Raw genomic sequence first — 17287 nt, forward strand, 5'->3', positions numbered from 1 at the left:
GCACCCAAATTTTCCGCTTCTTCACATTCAAATAAGATTCTTCAATTTCTTGGCTGGCTCAGTGTCAATACTTAAGTTGGACCACTGTAGCCTAAAGTTTAATGTTCCAGAAGCCCAATATCTTTCACCAGTTGGATCTTGTCTTGTCTCCTTGCTATCTAGTTTGTATTTAGTATCTGGTCTTCATTGTGAACCTGTGCAAATTGAATATTGAGGTACATTAAATATTTATTTTTGTAAGCTTTCTCACGGCTCGGTGGCGCGCTGGGTAGCATGTCCGCCTCACAATTAGGAGGGTGCGGGTTCGATTCCACCTCCAGCCCTCCCTGTGTGCAGTTTGCATGTTCTACCTGGGCCCGCGCGGGTTTGCTCCGGGCACTCCGGTTTCCTCCCACATCCCAAACACATGCTTGGTAGCCCGATTGAAGACTCCAAGTATTCCCTAGGTGTGAGTGCGAGTGCAGATGGTTGTTTGTCTCTGTGTGCCCTGCGATTGGCTGGCAACCAGTTCAGGGTGTCCCCCACCTACTGCCCGATTACGGCTGGGATAGGCTCCAGCACACCCGCAACCCCCGTGGGGACTAAGCGGGTCAGAAAATGGATGGATAAGCTTTCTCTAGACTGATCCCTCCCAATTTCATTTTTAAATTGAAGCATAACGTGTGCTTGAAAGGTTTTCCTGACAAACCTTTCTACCGTTGCTGGGGCTTGTTTATAGTGAGTGTTTGTTCATCTCTACGTTAGCTCCAGATGGCATCCAGGAAATGAACAAATGCTGTCAGTCTTCTTTTTAGAGAAGCACTGCCTCCCAGTGGAGAACAGTCAGCCACTGGTTCTTAAAACAGTCATGACTGCAAATACACAAAACCATGGGTACCCCCAAAATATTTTTGGAAGTGTTATCAGTGTTTCATAGCAAATAACTCTATTTGAGATATTGATCTAAATTAGCCTGATCCACTTTCTATAATGAGCGTAAAATGACTCTCTTTTGTACCACAGGAGGCAACTAATAATCAAGTCCAAGTTTGCTTAAACATTGTTTCCTTTCAACATATACGTTTTGGAATATTATCCACATCATGCCAATTTGTAACACAGTAATCCCTCGTTTATTGCGGATGATTGGTTCCAAGACCACCCGCAATATGTGAAAATCCGCAAAGTAGTGTCACCCTTTCATTTTTAACTTACATACATTTTCTGTGAATCAATAAGTGTATATTAAACTGTATAAGTGCATATGTTAGAACATATTAGAACATTAAATAATATTTTCAAACATGTAAATACTATATCAATACGTAGTATAAATATAAATATGATACGTGTGTTTGTGCGTGTGCATGTGTGTGTAACATGTAGATGTAGCTTAAGTAGTCATACTGTAGATATGTTTTTAGAACTCTTATTATTATAACAACTTTTTTATAACAAGGTACAAGTGTACATACTGTAAATATATTTTTTAAACTATTTTATTATTATAACAATTTCTTTTAAAACAAGGTACAATACTGTAAATATGTTTTTAGAACTGTCATTATTATAAGTGTGTGGGCACTCCCTGCCTTCTGCTGGCGTGTGGGCAACTTTCGTGCCATAATTCCTCAATTTAGAAGTTTTATTTTTAATTTTTTAATTTTTAATTTGTGCAAAAAGAAACAAACACATCACAGATATTGTAAAAAGTACTGAGCAAAAGTATTATATTAGCAGTCCTAAACCTGGCATCTTTCCCAGTCTCTTTACTAGAACACAAATATAAAAGGAGGAATTCAAACATCATGTGTAAAATAGGTATTTTGTGTGGCCTCCCTTGAAAAATGTTTCATATACATATCTGCTTCATGACTCTCTCTCTCTCTCTCTCTCTCTCGCTCTCTCTCTCTCTCTCTCGCTCTCTCTCCTCTCTTTCTCTCACATGTTCTCATACATTTCGATTAGTAAATTGTAATGTATCTTACTGTGATATTAGTAATAGAAATTCCATTAATCATTCAGACAGATGCAATTTGACCAAATACAATGCAATGCAATGCAATGCAATGCAATGCAATGCAATGCAATGCAATGCAATGCAATGCAATGCAATGCAATGCAATGCAATGCAATGCAATGCAATGCAATGCAATGCAATGCAATGCAATGCAATACAATGCAATACAATACAATACAATACAATACAATACATCCATCCATCCGTCCATTTTCTGTACCGCTTAGTCCCGACGGGGGTCGCGGGCATGCTGGAGCCTATCCCAGCCGTCATCGGGCAGTAGGTGGGGGACACCCTGAACCGGTCGCCAGCCAATCGCAGGGCACACAGAGACAAACAACCATTTGCACTCACACTCATACCTAGGGACAATTTGGAGACTTCAATCGGCCTACCAAGCATGTTTTTTTTGGGGATGCGGGAGGAAACCGGAGTGCCCGGAGAAAACTCACGCGGGCCCGGGGAGAACATGCAAACTCCACACAGGGAGGGCCGGAGGTGGAATCGAACCCGCACCCTCCTAACTTTATTTTATAGGGCATTTCACAGCAGCTGCTATAACAAAGCACTTTACATATACACTTTACAAATAAGATAATGATACAACTACAAAGACAGTGAAAACAGTCAATTGAAACACAAATAAATATACCTTACATAGTTATATTGAATATATAAAGTTGACACCATTACAACAATAACAACAAATTCAGTCTTATGTTGGGTCAAAAGCTAAAGAATAAAAATGCGTCTTCAAACAAGCTTGAAAAATAGACAGAGGTTTGCCTAACATTGGACCGAGTGCCTAGGCAACTCTGGTCCTCGAGGGCCGGTGTCCTGCATGTTTTGTATGGGTGTATTCAAACCAGAAAAGTCCTTTAGGCCGCTTGTTTGGTCCGGACCAAAAACTGACTTAATTTTATTCGCCGACAGTCGACACAAAGTGGCCAAATAGCCGTTCCCTGAGATGGATTAAAAACAGGTGGATTTTGCGTGTTGAATTCATATTCTACAAACTAAGCATTAATTAGAACACTGTGTTTCGACTAGTCAAATGCATTTTTTGATTTTTCGGCTATTCTTGAAATGGAAATCTACAATTTCAACAAATAAAAAGCAGAATGTTGTGACTCTGTCCTACCAAAAAAGCTTCCTTCTTTTACATTATATGGTGGTGTTATTTATTATAACAATATTTTATTTTTATCTTAAAAACAATGTAGTGCCTCTCAGTTTAATCTCTATTCTTTGTCATTGTGCTTAAGAAATCATAGTGAAAACGGGGGCTGTAGGCAAAAGTGAGAACTGGAAGCTTTTATTGTCATCTGATGATGAGTTTGAAAATAGTGAGGATCTGAAAGGATTACTGGCCACTGTTAATCCTCAGCCTCTCTTCTGACATAAAGAGGTGGAGAAAGACATGAGAGGGGACTGTGGTGTGTGTGGCTTGGCGGCGGCTTGTTCACGTGGGCCTTGTGGACAGCTGATTTATTTTAGATTTTTCTGGAAATGCGCCACCCAGGATTCAGGATGAATGTGCTTCGGCAAGCTTGATGCTAACTGCTAGGATGACTGCTCCAAGTCCATTCTACTGTCGATCATCAAACCGGTTGCAGATTTATCTAATAGATGCGCCCTGTTTTAAAATTATGGATTCTGCTGTGGAATACAAGCGATCACGTTGTTTCTTTGATGCTCTGGATTTTTTTTTTTTCTGAGAACGTTTGGATTATAAATACGGAGGGAGATAAATCCTGCTTTTGTGCTTCCGAAGTGAGGCGATATCCTGTAACAATGCTTCCATGTGAGTATGTGATGCTGTCTCTGAGTCTGACGTAGAGGATGAGGAATTAAATTTAATCATTTTCATTGTCCATGACAATCAATCATCACGTGATGCAGCAGCAGGGCTGAATAACTGTAAAAATGCATAGATCATACAATTTTAATCATCTGTGAAATGAAAGTGAAATGAAACCAACATATGCCCTCGTTAGATACATTTCGTTACATCACGAGTATTGACATTATCATAATTAAATGCTTTATGTAAATGAGTTCCAGTCACAGCTCAAAAACAATGTTGTATATCAGCGACCTTAGCAAAACGGAGGTCTTCTTTCCCAAGCTCACTCTTCATTGAGTAGCTTTAATTTAATTTAGTTTTAAAAAACAAAACAAAACTCAATACTGTCTGAAAATAATTGTGTTTATTGTTTACTCTAAAACAAGCCTGCCAAACACATTTGTCCTTTGAACCCCTACAGGTAATGTGGGTATGCAACCTGTGCCGTAAGCAGCAAGAGATTCTCACCAAATCAGGAGAATGGTTTTCAGAGTCAGGGGTGCGGCCTGGGAACCTGGGCTTCACCTTAAATGATCCATCCAGGGTGGGTGAGGCCCAACAGGATAGGAAGCTACTCCGCTCCAAGTCTCAAGTTCCATCCTCCACAACTAACAGCAATACCGAGCTGCCACACAGGACACAAGGACCTGCTGGTGGTACTTCCTCTAAGGCTCCAGACACCATGTCTGGTACTCGCTCCCAAAGCGTACCACCTCGGGAAAAGTAAGATGCATTCTTATTACAACATGTGTTATACGTAAATTATATTTGAACCTAAACAATTACAGTGAAATGTAGCAAAACAGGTACTCGACTTGGCTACAAAAAACAAAGGCACTCTCGATTTAGTCTTAATTTGTTTGTGGTCCAAGTAAAAAGGACATGACATCTGTTTGGAAAATCAAGCGCAATTGATGAAGGCCTCCATCATAGAATGCTGGAATTCAAACGGGACATCAGAACATTCAAAGAGAGATTTCCTTATCACTTAATAATGTGTTATATTTCCACTCAAAGTGTTGTACAAACACTGATTTTTAGACAACCCAAATATTAAGAGGGAGACTTGCAAATATAAATCTAACGATAAATCTTATTGTTTTATGACCAGTAGCACACCATACAAATGATCTGCACTGACAATCGTGAGCCTTGTCGCTGATACATGGCCATATCTGTGAGAGAGAGCCTGGTGCATGGTCTAGGGATTACATACCTTTTTTGAGGGAAAAAACTCCTCACTTTTAATACACTCCACACCACAGGATAATCTTTACAGACATCCGCTAATCGGACCTTGGCTAATGCCGGTTATAGTAACAGGGCGAGGGGTGAGTCTGCACTCATCTCATGGCAAAGCTCCTGGGGTCAAGCCTCTGGCTAGAAGAGTGAGGGCAACTACTCATGCCCCTGCGAGTGCCCTCTAGTGCACTCCCTGTTGGACATCTCTGCATGTCTTTCTGGCGTATGTTGCTGGTTCATCCTCTGGCTGAGACAGAGGCTGGCCACTGTGACGTGCTCTATTGGCTTGGGGAAGGGGCGAGCAGAAACAGTGTGTGGGTGGATTGTTGTGTGTCCTGCCCTCTCCTTCTGGTTGCTGGTTTTGGGGTGGTTTCATCCAGTCCTTCCAGAGATGATCCTGAGGGATTCCCAGCCCAGTCAAAAGACATTGTATCTCCAGAGCGTCCTGGGTCGTACCCGGCCTTTTCCCACTGTGACATGCCCAGAAAACCTCTTCAAGGAAGTGTCTATGAGGCATCCTAACCTGATTCTCAAGCCAACTCATCGGATTCCTATTGCCAACTCTTAGCCCATTTCGATGATCAAGCTTCTCACCCTATCTCTAAGTGAGAGGCCGGACATCTTGCAAGGAAATTAATTTGTTTGCTTGTATCCGGGATCTTGTTCAATTGTGGTCACAACCCACAACTTGTGAGGTTGGGGAATGTAGTGAGGTTGGGGAATGTAGATCCACTGGTAAATCAAGAGATTCCCTTATTGGCTCAGCTCCTTCAGCATGACAAAAAAGCCTGCATCACTGCAGATCCTGCACCAATCTGCTTATCAATTTCCTTCTCCTATCTTCTCTCACTCATGAATACCCCAAGGTACTGGAACTCCTCCACTTGGAGAAGAATCTCTTCCCTACATAACGCACTCTACCCTTTAACGACCTGAGATTTGAATTTGGATCACCAGTATCTCTACTCCAATTGTGATGCTTCACCATTATTTTTCAATTCTCTGTTCATCCATTTCTAGTATCAAGATAAATGTGGTTTCCAGTGTTCCATCCTTTGAAATGTTCAATCCTGTTTAAAGACACAACGACAGCATGAACCTCATGAGTTTCTTGGAAGGCATATGTGTTATGCTTGTATGTCAATGCACCATACTGTATTATCTAATTATCTATTTTTCATCCAGAAAAAGGCCAGTTTCGTACCATGAACAGAATGGTAAAGGAGGCCTGGGGCGTGGTACTGGCCGAAGGTCTGCTGGAAAGTTATCATCTCAGTCATCTTTGGATGAGAAGCTTGGCCCCAGTGACCGACGAGAGAGACAGCCACAAGATGGTCACAGGCTGCAAAAGATCCATTCTCAGGACTATAATGATGGAGAGGACAACTTGAGTCAATTAGAAAGAAATCGAAGACGGCCAGAGGATGATGAACAAAGAGAACGGCAGCGACGTGAGGAGGAGTTCCAGAACCGTTATCGTAGTGACCCCAACCTTGCGCGATACCCTGTGAAGCCACAAAAAGAGGAACAGGAGATGCGCATGCATGCCAAGGTATCCAAGGTCCGCCACGAACGTAGACACAGTGATCTTGCAATCAACGAGGTCGGACTAGGGCCTGGTGAAGGAGGAGGCTGTGAAGCGCAAGTGTCTGATAACCGTCTGACCAGGAGAGGAAGCCGCAATGCTCAATCAGAAAACTATCGAGCGTACTCTGTTGAAAGGACCGTGGGGGAACCAGGCGGAACGGTGCCTCCAGATAAGAAGGGCTTCTTTGAGCCAGGTGTAACACACACAGCAAGAGACAAAGGTGCAGACAACTTGTTGAGGAAGGACTCACAAAGTTCAGAACAGTCTGAGTCTTTGCGGCCGCCCCCTTCACGGTCATACAAGAGCAAGCGCGGAGTAAACAAGAGGCAGATGTCCATCAGCAGCTCAGAGGAGGAGGGCGGCTCCACGCCGGAGTACACCAGCTGTGAGGACGTGGACATGGAAAGCGTCAGCGAGAAAGGTCAGTCACACGAATGTGCTCTCCGTACTAGTTAATAAAATTTGATCAGAATTCATTTGACATTTACTTTCATCCTTGTCCTTCCGTAATTTTATTATTTACAATAATAATAACAACCCTCAATTTCTAGACCCATTTTATAGTCACCAAAACTGTGTTGTGTTGAAGCAGCTGTTTCCAAGCTCACACGCTTATCCGTAATCTTGCAATCTCGCTTTACAAAAAATGCCTCATTTGTTGAATTCTCTTAATCTTCATATTCATAAGCAGGTTATGCCTATATCCCAAAATTTGTATGCCAGTGGCACGACAGGGAATTTGAAGGTTCATTATTATTCAAAAGGGGATGATTTTACACAGAGTAAAGTTTTATTCTCGTGACCTATTTTCCCATCAGGTGTCGCCACACTGAGTCGCACTTGTTGGGCACAATTTTAATGCTGGATGCCCTTCGTGATGCAACCTGCCCATTTGGGGGGGTGGGGGGTGGGGGTGGCGTACTAAAAAAAAGTATTGTGAAAACTTTTTGCAGCAGAAGATTTTTTGTATCTTCTCTTGGCATGTACATGTATAGCGTACACAGTACATTTGGATAATAGGGGTGGGGGGATAACTGCATGCATAGATCCTGCACACAGCACATTGCAGTGCGATGTCATTGACACTTCTGTGGGGTGCTTTCTGATGCTCTAAGGAGCGCGCTCCTTTATTTGGTGAGACCCTGTGATTTAGGCCAGCAGATTTATGGAATTAGGTCAGTGTTTCTATTGCTATGTAATGCTTGACAAACTGCCAGATGCAAAAGCTAAAGTGAAGGCATGTTGCATGCTGTAAAATATTTGGTTACCTTTTTATAGTAATCACCAGCTCCCACCTGTGTCAGTGATATTTGACTGTGCTAGAAAGCATCATATAGGGGATCATCCGTTTTATGGAAGCTGTAGATAAAAATAATTGTGCTCCGGAGATTATTTCTGTGACTGGTAACGATAAAGTTGGGTTCCAGATGTTTTAATCCAGATTACTATAACTCAGGGACTAGTAATGGGTACATGGTGTGGACTGAGATTATTACCTGTTTTTAAACACGTGTTTCAAATGTTCAGCTTCCTCTGTATCTCATAACTGTGACTTGATTACTTCTTTGAAAATTTTGTAAGGCACGGTATGTAATCAAAACACACATTTATGTTAATTTGAAAAATATGCATACATTATTTCTTCAACAAATCCGTATTTCCATTTTGCTCTGGTTGTGATTTTCATGGGGAAACTTAATTTACACTGCTGTAAACACACAAAAATGAAACCATGCGCTATATTGTGTTTCCTTCTCTGCCTCTCCACATTTCCATCCAAACAAATTTCGCTTATTTAAAAAAAAAATCAAGTTCTTGGAATCTTCTTGTGATGTATTTTTTTTAAAGAAGTTACTGATGTGGAATTGCATTTGTCCAACGTTTTGACAGTCATAAAGGTGTTTTATACCTTCTAAAGTTAACTTATTCAGATGAGCAAGTATGAGCAGTTCACTTAGCTGACAACCACCCAGTCAAAGAGCCAGAGGAACAATACGTTCCATGGACAAGTTTTAAGAGGTTTAGGTTACAGTATCTGTCTAGTACCCCTAAACCTATGTTGGTTACAATGCATTTAGTCAGGTATACTAAATGTTTGTGGAAATAATCACCAGACCACTCCATTATTTGCAAACCATAGTTCTCAAACATATTTTGTCTATTTTGCTTTTCCTTCTTGAAATGGCCAAAAGTGTAAAAGTTTTTTTTTTTTTTGTGCAGGTGACTGGGACTGTCATCCGCTTGATCCTACAGTTTGGCATGTGAGTTTCAGCAGAACATTCATTTTAGCCCCGTTTTTGGGTGATACAATTTGTAATTTCCAAAGTTGTTGATTAAATAACGACTCAACTGTCCGTAGAGAACCGAACGACCCTAATTTCTCGATAATAACATTATTTGGGGGGTATTATAAATAGGTTTAAAGACAATAACAAATGTCACATTGTATAGATGCTGTTAAGAGTTGTGAAAGAATGCATACTTTAATTCCAACATGATATTTATGTATTGTTAAATCTGTCTGAAATTTGTAAGATAATTATTATTGCTTACTATAACTGAAAAGATAGTGGGGGTGCCATCATATCCCTCTGTTATCGTAATGTGGCATCTTCCAAGGATCACGCTTGGGTTAGTCAATGAATTACGTTTAATGACAAAACAAAACAGTTACTGTGTGCCTGTAGCTGACCCAGAACAAAATCGGGACGTCATTAAGAACACATGCACTTCTCTTTAACTTGCTAGTTTGATTGATTGATTGATTGATTGATTGATTGATTGATTGATTGATTGATTGATTGATTGATTGATTGATCAATTGATTGGTTGGTTGATTGAAACAACAAAATACACGTGAAACATTTAGTTATACTATCATATCGTATCTGTCACTACCGCATCCATTTGATGTAACACGACACCAAAATTAGCGTCATAGATCACAAACTGAAAAAGCTCATACGTGAATTTGCAAAATAGTGGATCTCCACTGTTTGCTGGGAATAGGGACTAGAAGAGTCTGCCATTAGAAAGCCTTTCTGCTTCAACGTTTTTGTCTTTGTGTTAATGTCTTAATATGACATATCCTCTTAAATGTTTTTTTCTGGTAATCACTGTACCTGATCCCTTTAGCATCCTGTAACATGGCAGCCATCGAAAGAGGGCGATCATCTGATTGGACGCATCACGCTAAGCAAGAGATCAGCCATGCCACGAGAAGCTGGGTCACTCCTGGGCCTAAAAGTAAGCAGAGATAATTTGTCGCATGCAGTACAATGTACTAAATGGTTCAATCGGACGATTTATTGATTGATTTAATAGTACGCCAAGATTGAATGTAAACAAAAGTATACATATATTGTTGAACACTATTGTTAAACCTCAAAGTGGTGAGCGGCTTTTTCTGCAATCATCATTACTGGAGGTGTAGATGGCAATGAACATTATTTCTTGTGTACTAACAGCAAATGCATGTACTCACGAATACGACGCTTCTCTGATTTGCTGGTACATTGTTACTTAGTCTGTAAGGGTGGAAAATATAGGCCACAAAAACACATAATTCCACACAGAATCTTTGCCTTGAAGATATGAGGCCGCCATATTCTTGGCAAAGCCAAAAGATATTCCTAAAAACGTCTGTCTTACTTGATTTTAAGAAGCTACATGCAAAACGGCATTGTTAAAGAGTTGAGAGCGTGACAGACAAGTTGGTGATTTATTACTCGTCCAAACGACTTTGTTTCATTTAGTATCACTTTGTTTAAAGAGTATAAATTTGATGACAAGCAAGCTTATTACCCAATTGCCGAGAGAAGTCACCCACTTACTAAATAGCTGTGTGGAATCATCAATCTGACCTGCATGACCATCATCAGTATGACCATACAATTAAAAGCACACTGCATATTAATCTAAATAACAATAAAAAGTTGCTTTATCTGGGACAATACACATTTTGACACACAATATGTTTACATAGTATGATCAACTTTAGACCCAAAACGTGTTTTTTTTTAGGGGGGAGTTATGGGATTCCGTTGGCACCGATTTGTTGGACTGGCCCATTCATTTTATGTGTGTATTGTGATGTACAGAATATTTATACATACACATATATAATCATAAGCATGTATGTGTATGTAGACCTGTATGAATGTACAGTATGTATAACCATTCATTTGAGGTGATGATGATGCATTTTTTTTGTAACACTTTGCCAAGGATTGGGACTTGGTATCAGTAAAATCACTGACTCGAATACAAAAAACATTACAGGCCAGAGAGTACCAGGGTTGTTTATAAACTACAATGAGAGATGTACACATTTGGAAAAAAACAAAGCCACAGTGCAACTGACATGTTAACTGATTAGATGCGTGGTTTAAATGTGAAGCGCCCAGCACCCGCCAGCCAAGGAAATGCCCATTTAGCAGATGTGCTCTGGCACTAAAACTGTCAGTACCTCTAACCTTCTGATCCTAAACCCGTCCTTGAACTCACCCATAGGGGAAAGGCATTTATAATGTTAATTGTGTCTTTAGTGACAGTCCTTTTATTTGTGTAGGTTGTAGGTGGGAAGATGACAGAGACTGGAAAACTTGGAGCTTTCATCACCAAAGTAAAAAAAGGAAGCCTGGCAGATGTCGTGGGACATCTAAGAGCAGGTGAGCAGGTTTACTGCAATCCCTGGCAAATTTATTTATTCATGTACAAATAATAATCAATGAATCGGTTTTATTTCAGTGGCGTATGAGACTTTTTTTTTACACATTTACCATAATAATGTTAAACAACAAAAAATCAGTACATATGTATTGTTAAAATGTGACCTCAACTGATGAGGTAATTACATAGTGTTTACAATGTGTTTTACCATGTGCAGTTTTGTCTCTACATATTTTTTTGCTCGTTCTCTTGAAGATGCCAAACGCTGTGCCGTATCACGAAAGCTGGTATCTGGCCTAAACCTTAAAATCCAAATGTGGTCAATTTATATATATATACTTTCCTTGTATGTCTATCGTGTAATATGTCTCGTCACCGTGGGATAGAGAAAACGTAATTTCGGTTTCTTTGTGTGTCTTGACATGTGAAGAGATTGACAATAAAGCTGACTTTGACTTTGACTATATATATATATATATATATATATATATATATATATATATATATATATATATATATATATATATATATATATATATATATATATGTATGTATGTATATATATATATATATACACACATACACACATACACACACGCACACGCACACATGAAAATAAACATTCAGGAAAAAAAATAATTATTCACGTTCCTGTTCATGCAATCATTGTTCCAGGTGATGAGGTGTTGCAGTGGAATGGGAAGTCGTTGCCAGGAGCAACCAAGAAAGAGGTGTACAACATAATTCTTGAATCAAAAGCTGAGCCTCAAGTGGAACTAGTTGTTTCAAGACCCATAGGGTAAGACTGGCTTCATTAATGTGTAAGAATCATTCTATTTGGAAAACAAATCTGACGTCTGATATTTTTTCATTTCTCCTTCCTTTATCTGAAAGCTCTATTCACCGAATTATGTCCAAAAACCTCTTGAGAAAAGTTTATAAAGCATATCAGTAAGTAGTGTCAAATTTAATTGGTAGACCCTGTCCCCTTCAACTTACCTTAAATACTTTAAATGATTGAATTTCCCCTATCATTGTTTTCCTGCCTTTTCCCACCATGTTTAACTTACATACATACGCACATATGTATGTACATACATACATACGCACGTACGTATACATACGCTCACACACGCATGCATTCATGCACGTATGCACGCATGCACACATACATACGTACATACATACTACATACATACGTACGTACGTACATACATACATACATACATACATACATACATACATACATACATACATACATACATACATACATACATACATACATACATACATACATACATACATACATACATACATACATACATAGGCTCAAAATAAGTGACATGCCATTGCAGTTCGCTAAACAAAATTTGCAGTTTGCATCTCATCAAAACACACTGAATAGCAAAATTGAAAATCAAGCACGGTCCCAAAAAGTATCACACGTGCATCTTTCACGACATTGACTGCAGGGAGTCGGAGGTCGAAGCTCGAATAACATCTTAATTCTCACCTAGCTGGCGAGTAACGAGCTTTGGCTAGCTACTCACGCAGCTATGTTGTGGAGCTGCTCCTCTTACCGTCCCATATACAACAGTACAAGCACAGACAGATAAACAGCGTGGTGAGATCAAAACAATGTAGGACAATATTGCCGGGCCAAAAAAGATTAGAATGTGGAGCAAGGAAGTTGGGCGTATATTGACCAGTTTGCAGCTTTGTAACTATCAACAAAGATAGCATTTAATAGCCGAAGTAATTACACATTCACCGATTATCCAGTTGACTAGCGATGTTCAAATATTTTTTAAAGCCTCTATCCCACTGAGCGGTGAACAATTGTGAGTGTTTTTGAAGGCAACGAATGTTGCATTCTCGCCAGGGTTTTCCAGGGTTCATTCAAGGTTGCAAATGTTCGCTCAACTTTTCCTTCGACAAAAAAGACTCCAAAACAGTTGGCGAAGGTTTGTGAACTTGAACGCACCAGATGAACTCTGATATGAACAAATATTTTTCTACCTTTTCCAACAGTCACAATTGTTCGTCCCTCAGTGGGGTTGGGGCTTTCAACATCGGTCGTTGAGTGCACCGTTCACGGAATGTATTCGACTTTCCACAACAAAATAGCAGAGAAATTAAAACAAAGTCTGGGCTTTTGAGAGAAAATCTGTTATACTCAACCAGAAAACGTAATTAGGTTACTGTAAAATATGCCTTTGGTCAACTCGGAGGAGTGGCTTATAAGGTTAAATTAGTGCATAGTAAATAGATATAGCATCGATAGTGGTATTCCATTATTTTGTTACTTTTTGATGCCTGCACAATAAATGTTCTCAAAATTACATTATTTTTTAATCAATTTTGCTTTGAGCACTGTGAATTGAAAAAATTATAACCTTCGATTATATAAAAAAAGAAAATCTGTTGTTCATTCATTATATTGACATATTTTTATTGTTTAATAAAACGTGTCAGATTTCTGAGATTAACCAGAATAAAATATGATGTACAAAATTAGAAGGTGGCACCTCAAATGAAGTCATTGCTTCACAAAACTGCTCCACAAAGAACAAACAAAGAAAAAACGAGCCTCGTACATACATGCATACATATTGTACATTATTTAAATATGATCTTTTTTGAGTGCGTGCAACTGTTGCTTGTCTTTCAATTGGTACTTGCTCGTTGAAAGATGACAGACGTTGGGGAATTTGTACTTTTCACAGGGACATTCCTAGAATCCCAGAGTCATCGCACCCTCCTCTTGAATCTAGTAAGTATCCTATATTTGGATTTCTTTTTTTAAATCATGAACTAGGATGTTTAAACATTTGTCTGTTTAAAGAAGCCTCCAAGCAAAATGTCAACATTTTTTTAATGTTTACTTTCTAATCTCGGAGTGCCTGTTTTACATCATATGGTATTGTACTTACCAACATTTAGCAGGTTCTAGTTCCTTTGAGTCACAGAAAATGGATCGGCCATCTATATCAGTGATGTCCCCAACAAGCCCAGGTACCCTCAGAGACCTTCCTCTGGTGCTGCCTGGACAACTGTCGGTAAATACTTACACCAGGGACATAAATAAACCAATACATCATCTTAATTATGTATACTGACAGAGATTAAATGCCTCCAAATAACCTTATAGGTAAAACTGTGGTATGACAAAGTAGGCCATCAGCTCATCGTCAACGTCCTTCAAGCCATAGACCTGCCATCCCGACCGGATGGACGACCTCGGAACCCATATGTTAAAATGTACTTCCTGCCTGACAGAAGGTAAGGACTGCAAAGACACCATGACAATTTCATATAAGGAAAGCGTGGGTCATTGAACAACCGATCAAGCAAAGCTTTAGTCTGTTAGAGTAGTGATTCAATTGAGAAATTCATGTCTATAAACGTTCTGTCCGTGTTCTCTAAGAGCACTATGGCTTGCTTTAATATTCCTGTACTCCCGAAGCACCCTCCACAGAACTTCCCGAGGGACACGGTCAAACACCTTCTCCAAGTCCACAAAACACATGTGGACTGGTTGAGCGAACTCCCATGCACCCTCGAGGATCCTGCCAAGGGTATAGAGCTGGTCCACTGTTCCACGGCCTGGACGAAAACCACACTGATCCTCGTGAATCGAAAGTTCGACCTCCTGACGGACCCTCCTCTCCAGCACCCCTGAATAGACCTTACCAGGGAGGCTGAGGAGTGTGATTCCTCTGTAGTTGGAACACACAATCCGGTCCCCCTTATTAATGAGGGGAAGCACCACCCCAGTTTGCCAATCCAGAGGCACCGTCCCTGATATCCACGCAATGATGTAGAGGCGTGTCAGCCAGGACAGCCCCACAACATCCAGAGCCTTTAAGAACCCCGGACGGATCTCATCCACCCCAGGGCCTTGGCTCCGAGTTTGGGACTTGCCGCCACGACAGGCACTGACCATCTTACGGCCACAGCTCCGGTCGGCTGCCTCAACAATGGAGGCACGGAACATGGTCCACTCGGACTCAATGTCCCCAGCCTCCTCTGGCACGTGGGAAAAGCTCTGCCGGAGGCGGGAGTTGAAGCTCTTCCTGACAGGGGATTCTGCCAGACGTTCCCAGCAGACCCTCACAGAACGTTTGGGTCTGCCAGGTCGGACCGGCATCTTCCCCCACCATCGGAGCCAAACCACCACCAGGTGGTGATCAGTTGACAGCTCCGCCCCTCTCTTCACCCGAGTGTCCAAAACATGTAGCCTCAAATCCGATGACACGACTACAAAGTCGATCATTGAACTGCGGCCTAGGGTGTCCTGATGCCAAGTGCACATATGGACACCCTTATGCTTGAACATAGTGTTCATTATGGACAATCCATGTCGAGCACAGAAGTCCAATAATAGAACACCGCTCGGGTTTAGATCGGGGGGGCCGTTCCTCCCAATCACGCCCTTCCAGGTCTCACTGTCATTGCCCACGTGAGCATTGAAGTCACCCAGCAGAACGATGGAGTCCCCAGAAGGAGTGCTCTCCAGTACTTCTTCGAAGGACTCCAAAAAAGGGTGGGTACTCTGAGCTGCCGTAGACGAAAATGCCCATTTTGCTACCTTTATCAACAGTTGCAACAGTTTGCCCCTCAGTGAGATAAAAGCTTTCAAGTGGACATTCATGGTGATCGTCATAATTCAGTGCATTTGATACACGTCAATGACGTTTTGTCATCTTTAGCAGATGTCGCCATCAAATTAAGACATTGAGGAGTGTTATCCCAAATTAATTGTACCACTTCAGGAGGTAGACGGGTCATCTAGTAACGAAAGGCTGTCCGAATTGCATTGTGTTCACGTTATTCTGTATTTGGCCAAGACACTTAAAGTTAAAGTCCCAATGATCATCACACACACATCTGGGTGTGGGGAAATTTGTCCTCTGCATTTAACCCATCCCCGTGTGATTTTGATCCATCCCCTGGGGGAGAGGGGAGCAGTGAGCAGCAGCGGTGCCACGCTCGGGAATCATTTGGTGATCTAACCCCCCAATTCCAACCCTTAATGCTGGCAATGGGTCCCATTTTTATAGTCTTTGGTATGACCCGGCCGGGGTTTGAACCCACAACCTTCCAGTCTCAGGGCGGACACTCTACCACTACGCCACCGACCCACCATGCCTTCTGTGTCACTAAAACTGGTGTACGTCAGGTTGTGAATGTTTGGTATGAGGGGCTGTAGGGCAGGCGCATAACGGCACTAATGCTTCCGTCAGCCTGCCTCAGAACAGCTAAGCTATGAAGTAGTCCATCAGCAGTGTCAATTTGTGAGTGCATGAATAACATATCCATTGTGAAACATCTCATGTCCAGAAAAGCACAATATAAATCTCATGCGTTGTTATTATTACTGCGCCCCATCTGACCCACGACCATAATTAGGACAAGCAGTATCCAAAATGAAGGGATTGAGGTGTCTGACCAACTTTGGTTGTATTTCTGGCCTTTTTGTTCGTTTGCCGTCTTTTTTCTGTTGTGTTTTGCAGTTAAACTACAGCTGAAGATCAATTTTACGCGCTTCGATTCTACTTGACTTTTTGTCTAATGCGGTTTGGTCATGGACCAATTCTTTTTGTCGTAAACGCATTTTCAAGTAGTATTATAAATGGCCGATATAAAGACCATACAAAGGTAAATGACTAGCACGTAAACCTTAGCGCTGGTGATTTAATTTCTGTGACTAATTTAAAGGTGTTTGATAAAAAGTAGTCGGGCTGTTTGCTCTTTATCACTGTTTATTACAGTGTTACAGATAGCTAAGACTGTTTTTTGATTCGGAAAGGGGGAAGTTAGCGGAAGCACCTCATCCATACAGTCACTCACAAATCTAAGAACGTGGCCAGACACTAGCAGAATAAGTGGCAGCTTTATTCTCTCTTCCATTCAATTCGCATGGCATCAAAATAACTTA

The 17287-nt window shown here is 40.9% G+C and overlaps 1 protein-coding gene across 4 annotated transcripts in view; it reads left to right on the top strand.

The window, feature by feature from the left end:
* The window catches only part of rims1b (regulating synaptic membrane exocytosis 1b), a 64940-nt gene that overhangs the window by 24357 nt on the left and 23296 nt on the right, over positions 1–17287 (top strand). For 3 of the 4 annotated variants that reach the window (XM_061275610.1, XM_061275606.1, XM_061275607.1), the window contains 9 exons: positions 4267–4568; positions 6273–7096; positions 8896–8936; positions 9811–9921; positions 11246–11345; positions 12022–12145; positions 14073–14119; positions 14290–14405; positions 14498–14628. In XM_061275610.1, the coding sequence (XP_061131594.1) occupies positions 4267–4568; positions 6273–7096; positions 8896–8936; positions 9811–9921; positions 11246–11345; positions 12022–12145; positions 14073–14119; positions 14290–14405; positions 14498–14628 (1796 nt within the window). Of the gene's footprint in view, positions 1–4266; positions 4569–6272; positions 7097–8895; positions 8937–9810; positions 9922–11245; positions 11346–12021; positions 12146–12245; positions 12298–14072; positions 14120–14289; positions 14406–14497; positions 14629–17287 lie in introns of those variants that run through there. The other variant, XM_061275608.1, reaches the window with a different exon arrangement.

This window comes from Syngnathus typhle, linkage group LG3 (assembly GCF_033458585.1).
Source record: "Syngnathus typhle isolate RoL2023-S1 ecotype Sweden linkage group LG3, RoL_Styp_1.0, whole genome shotgun sequence".
Lineage (NCBI taxonomy): Eukaryota > Metazoa > Chordata > Actinopteri > Syngnathiformes > Syngnathidae > Syngnathus > Syngnathus typhle.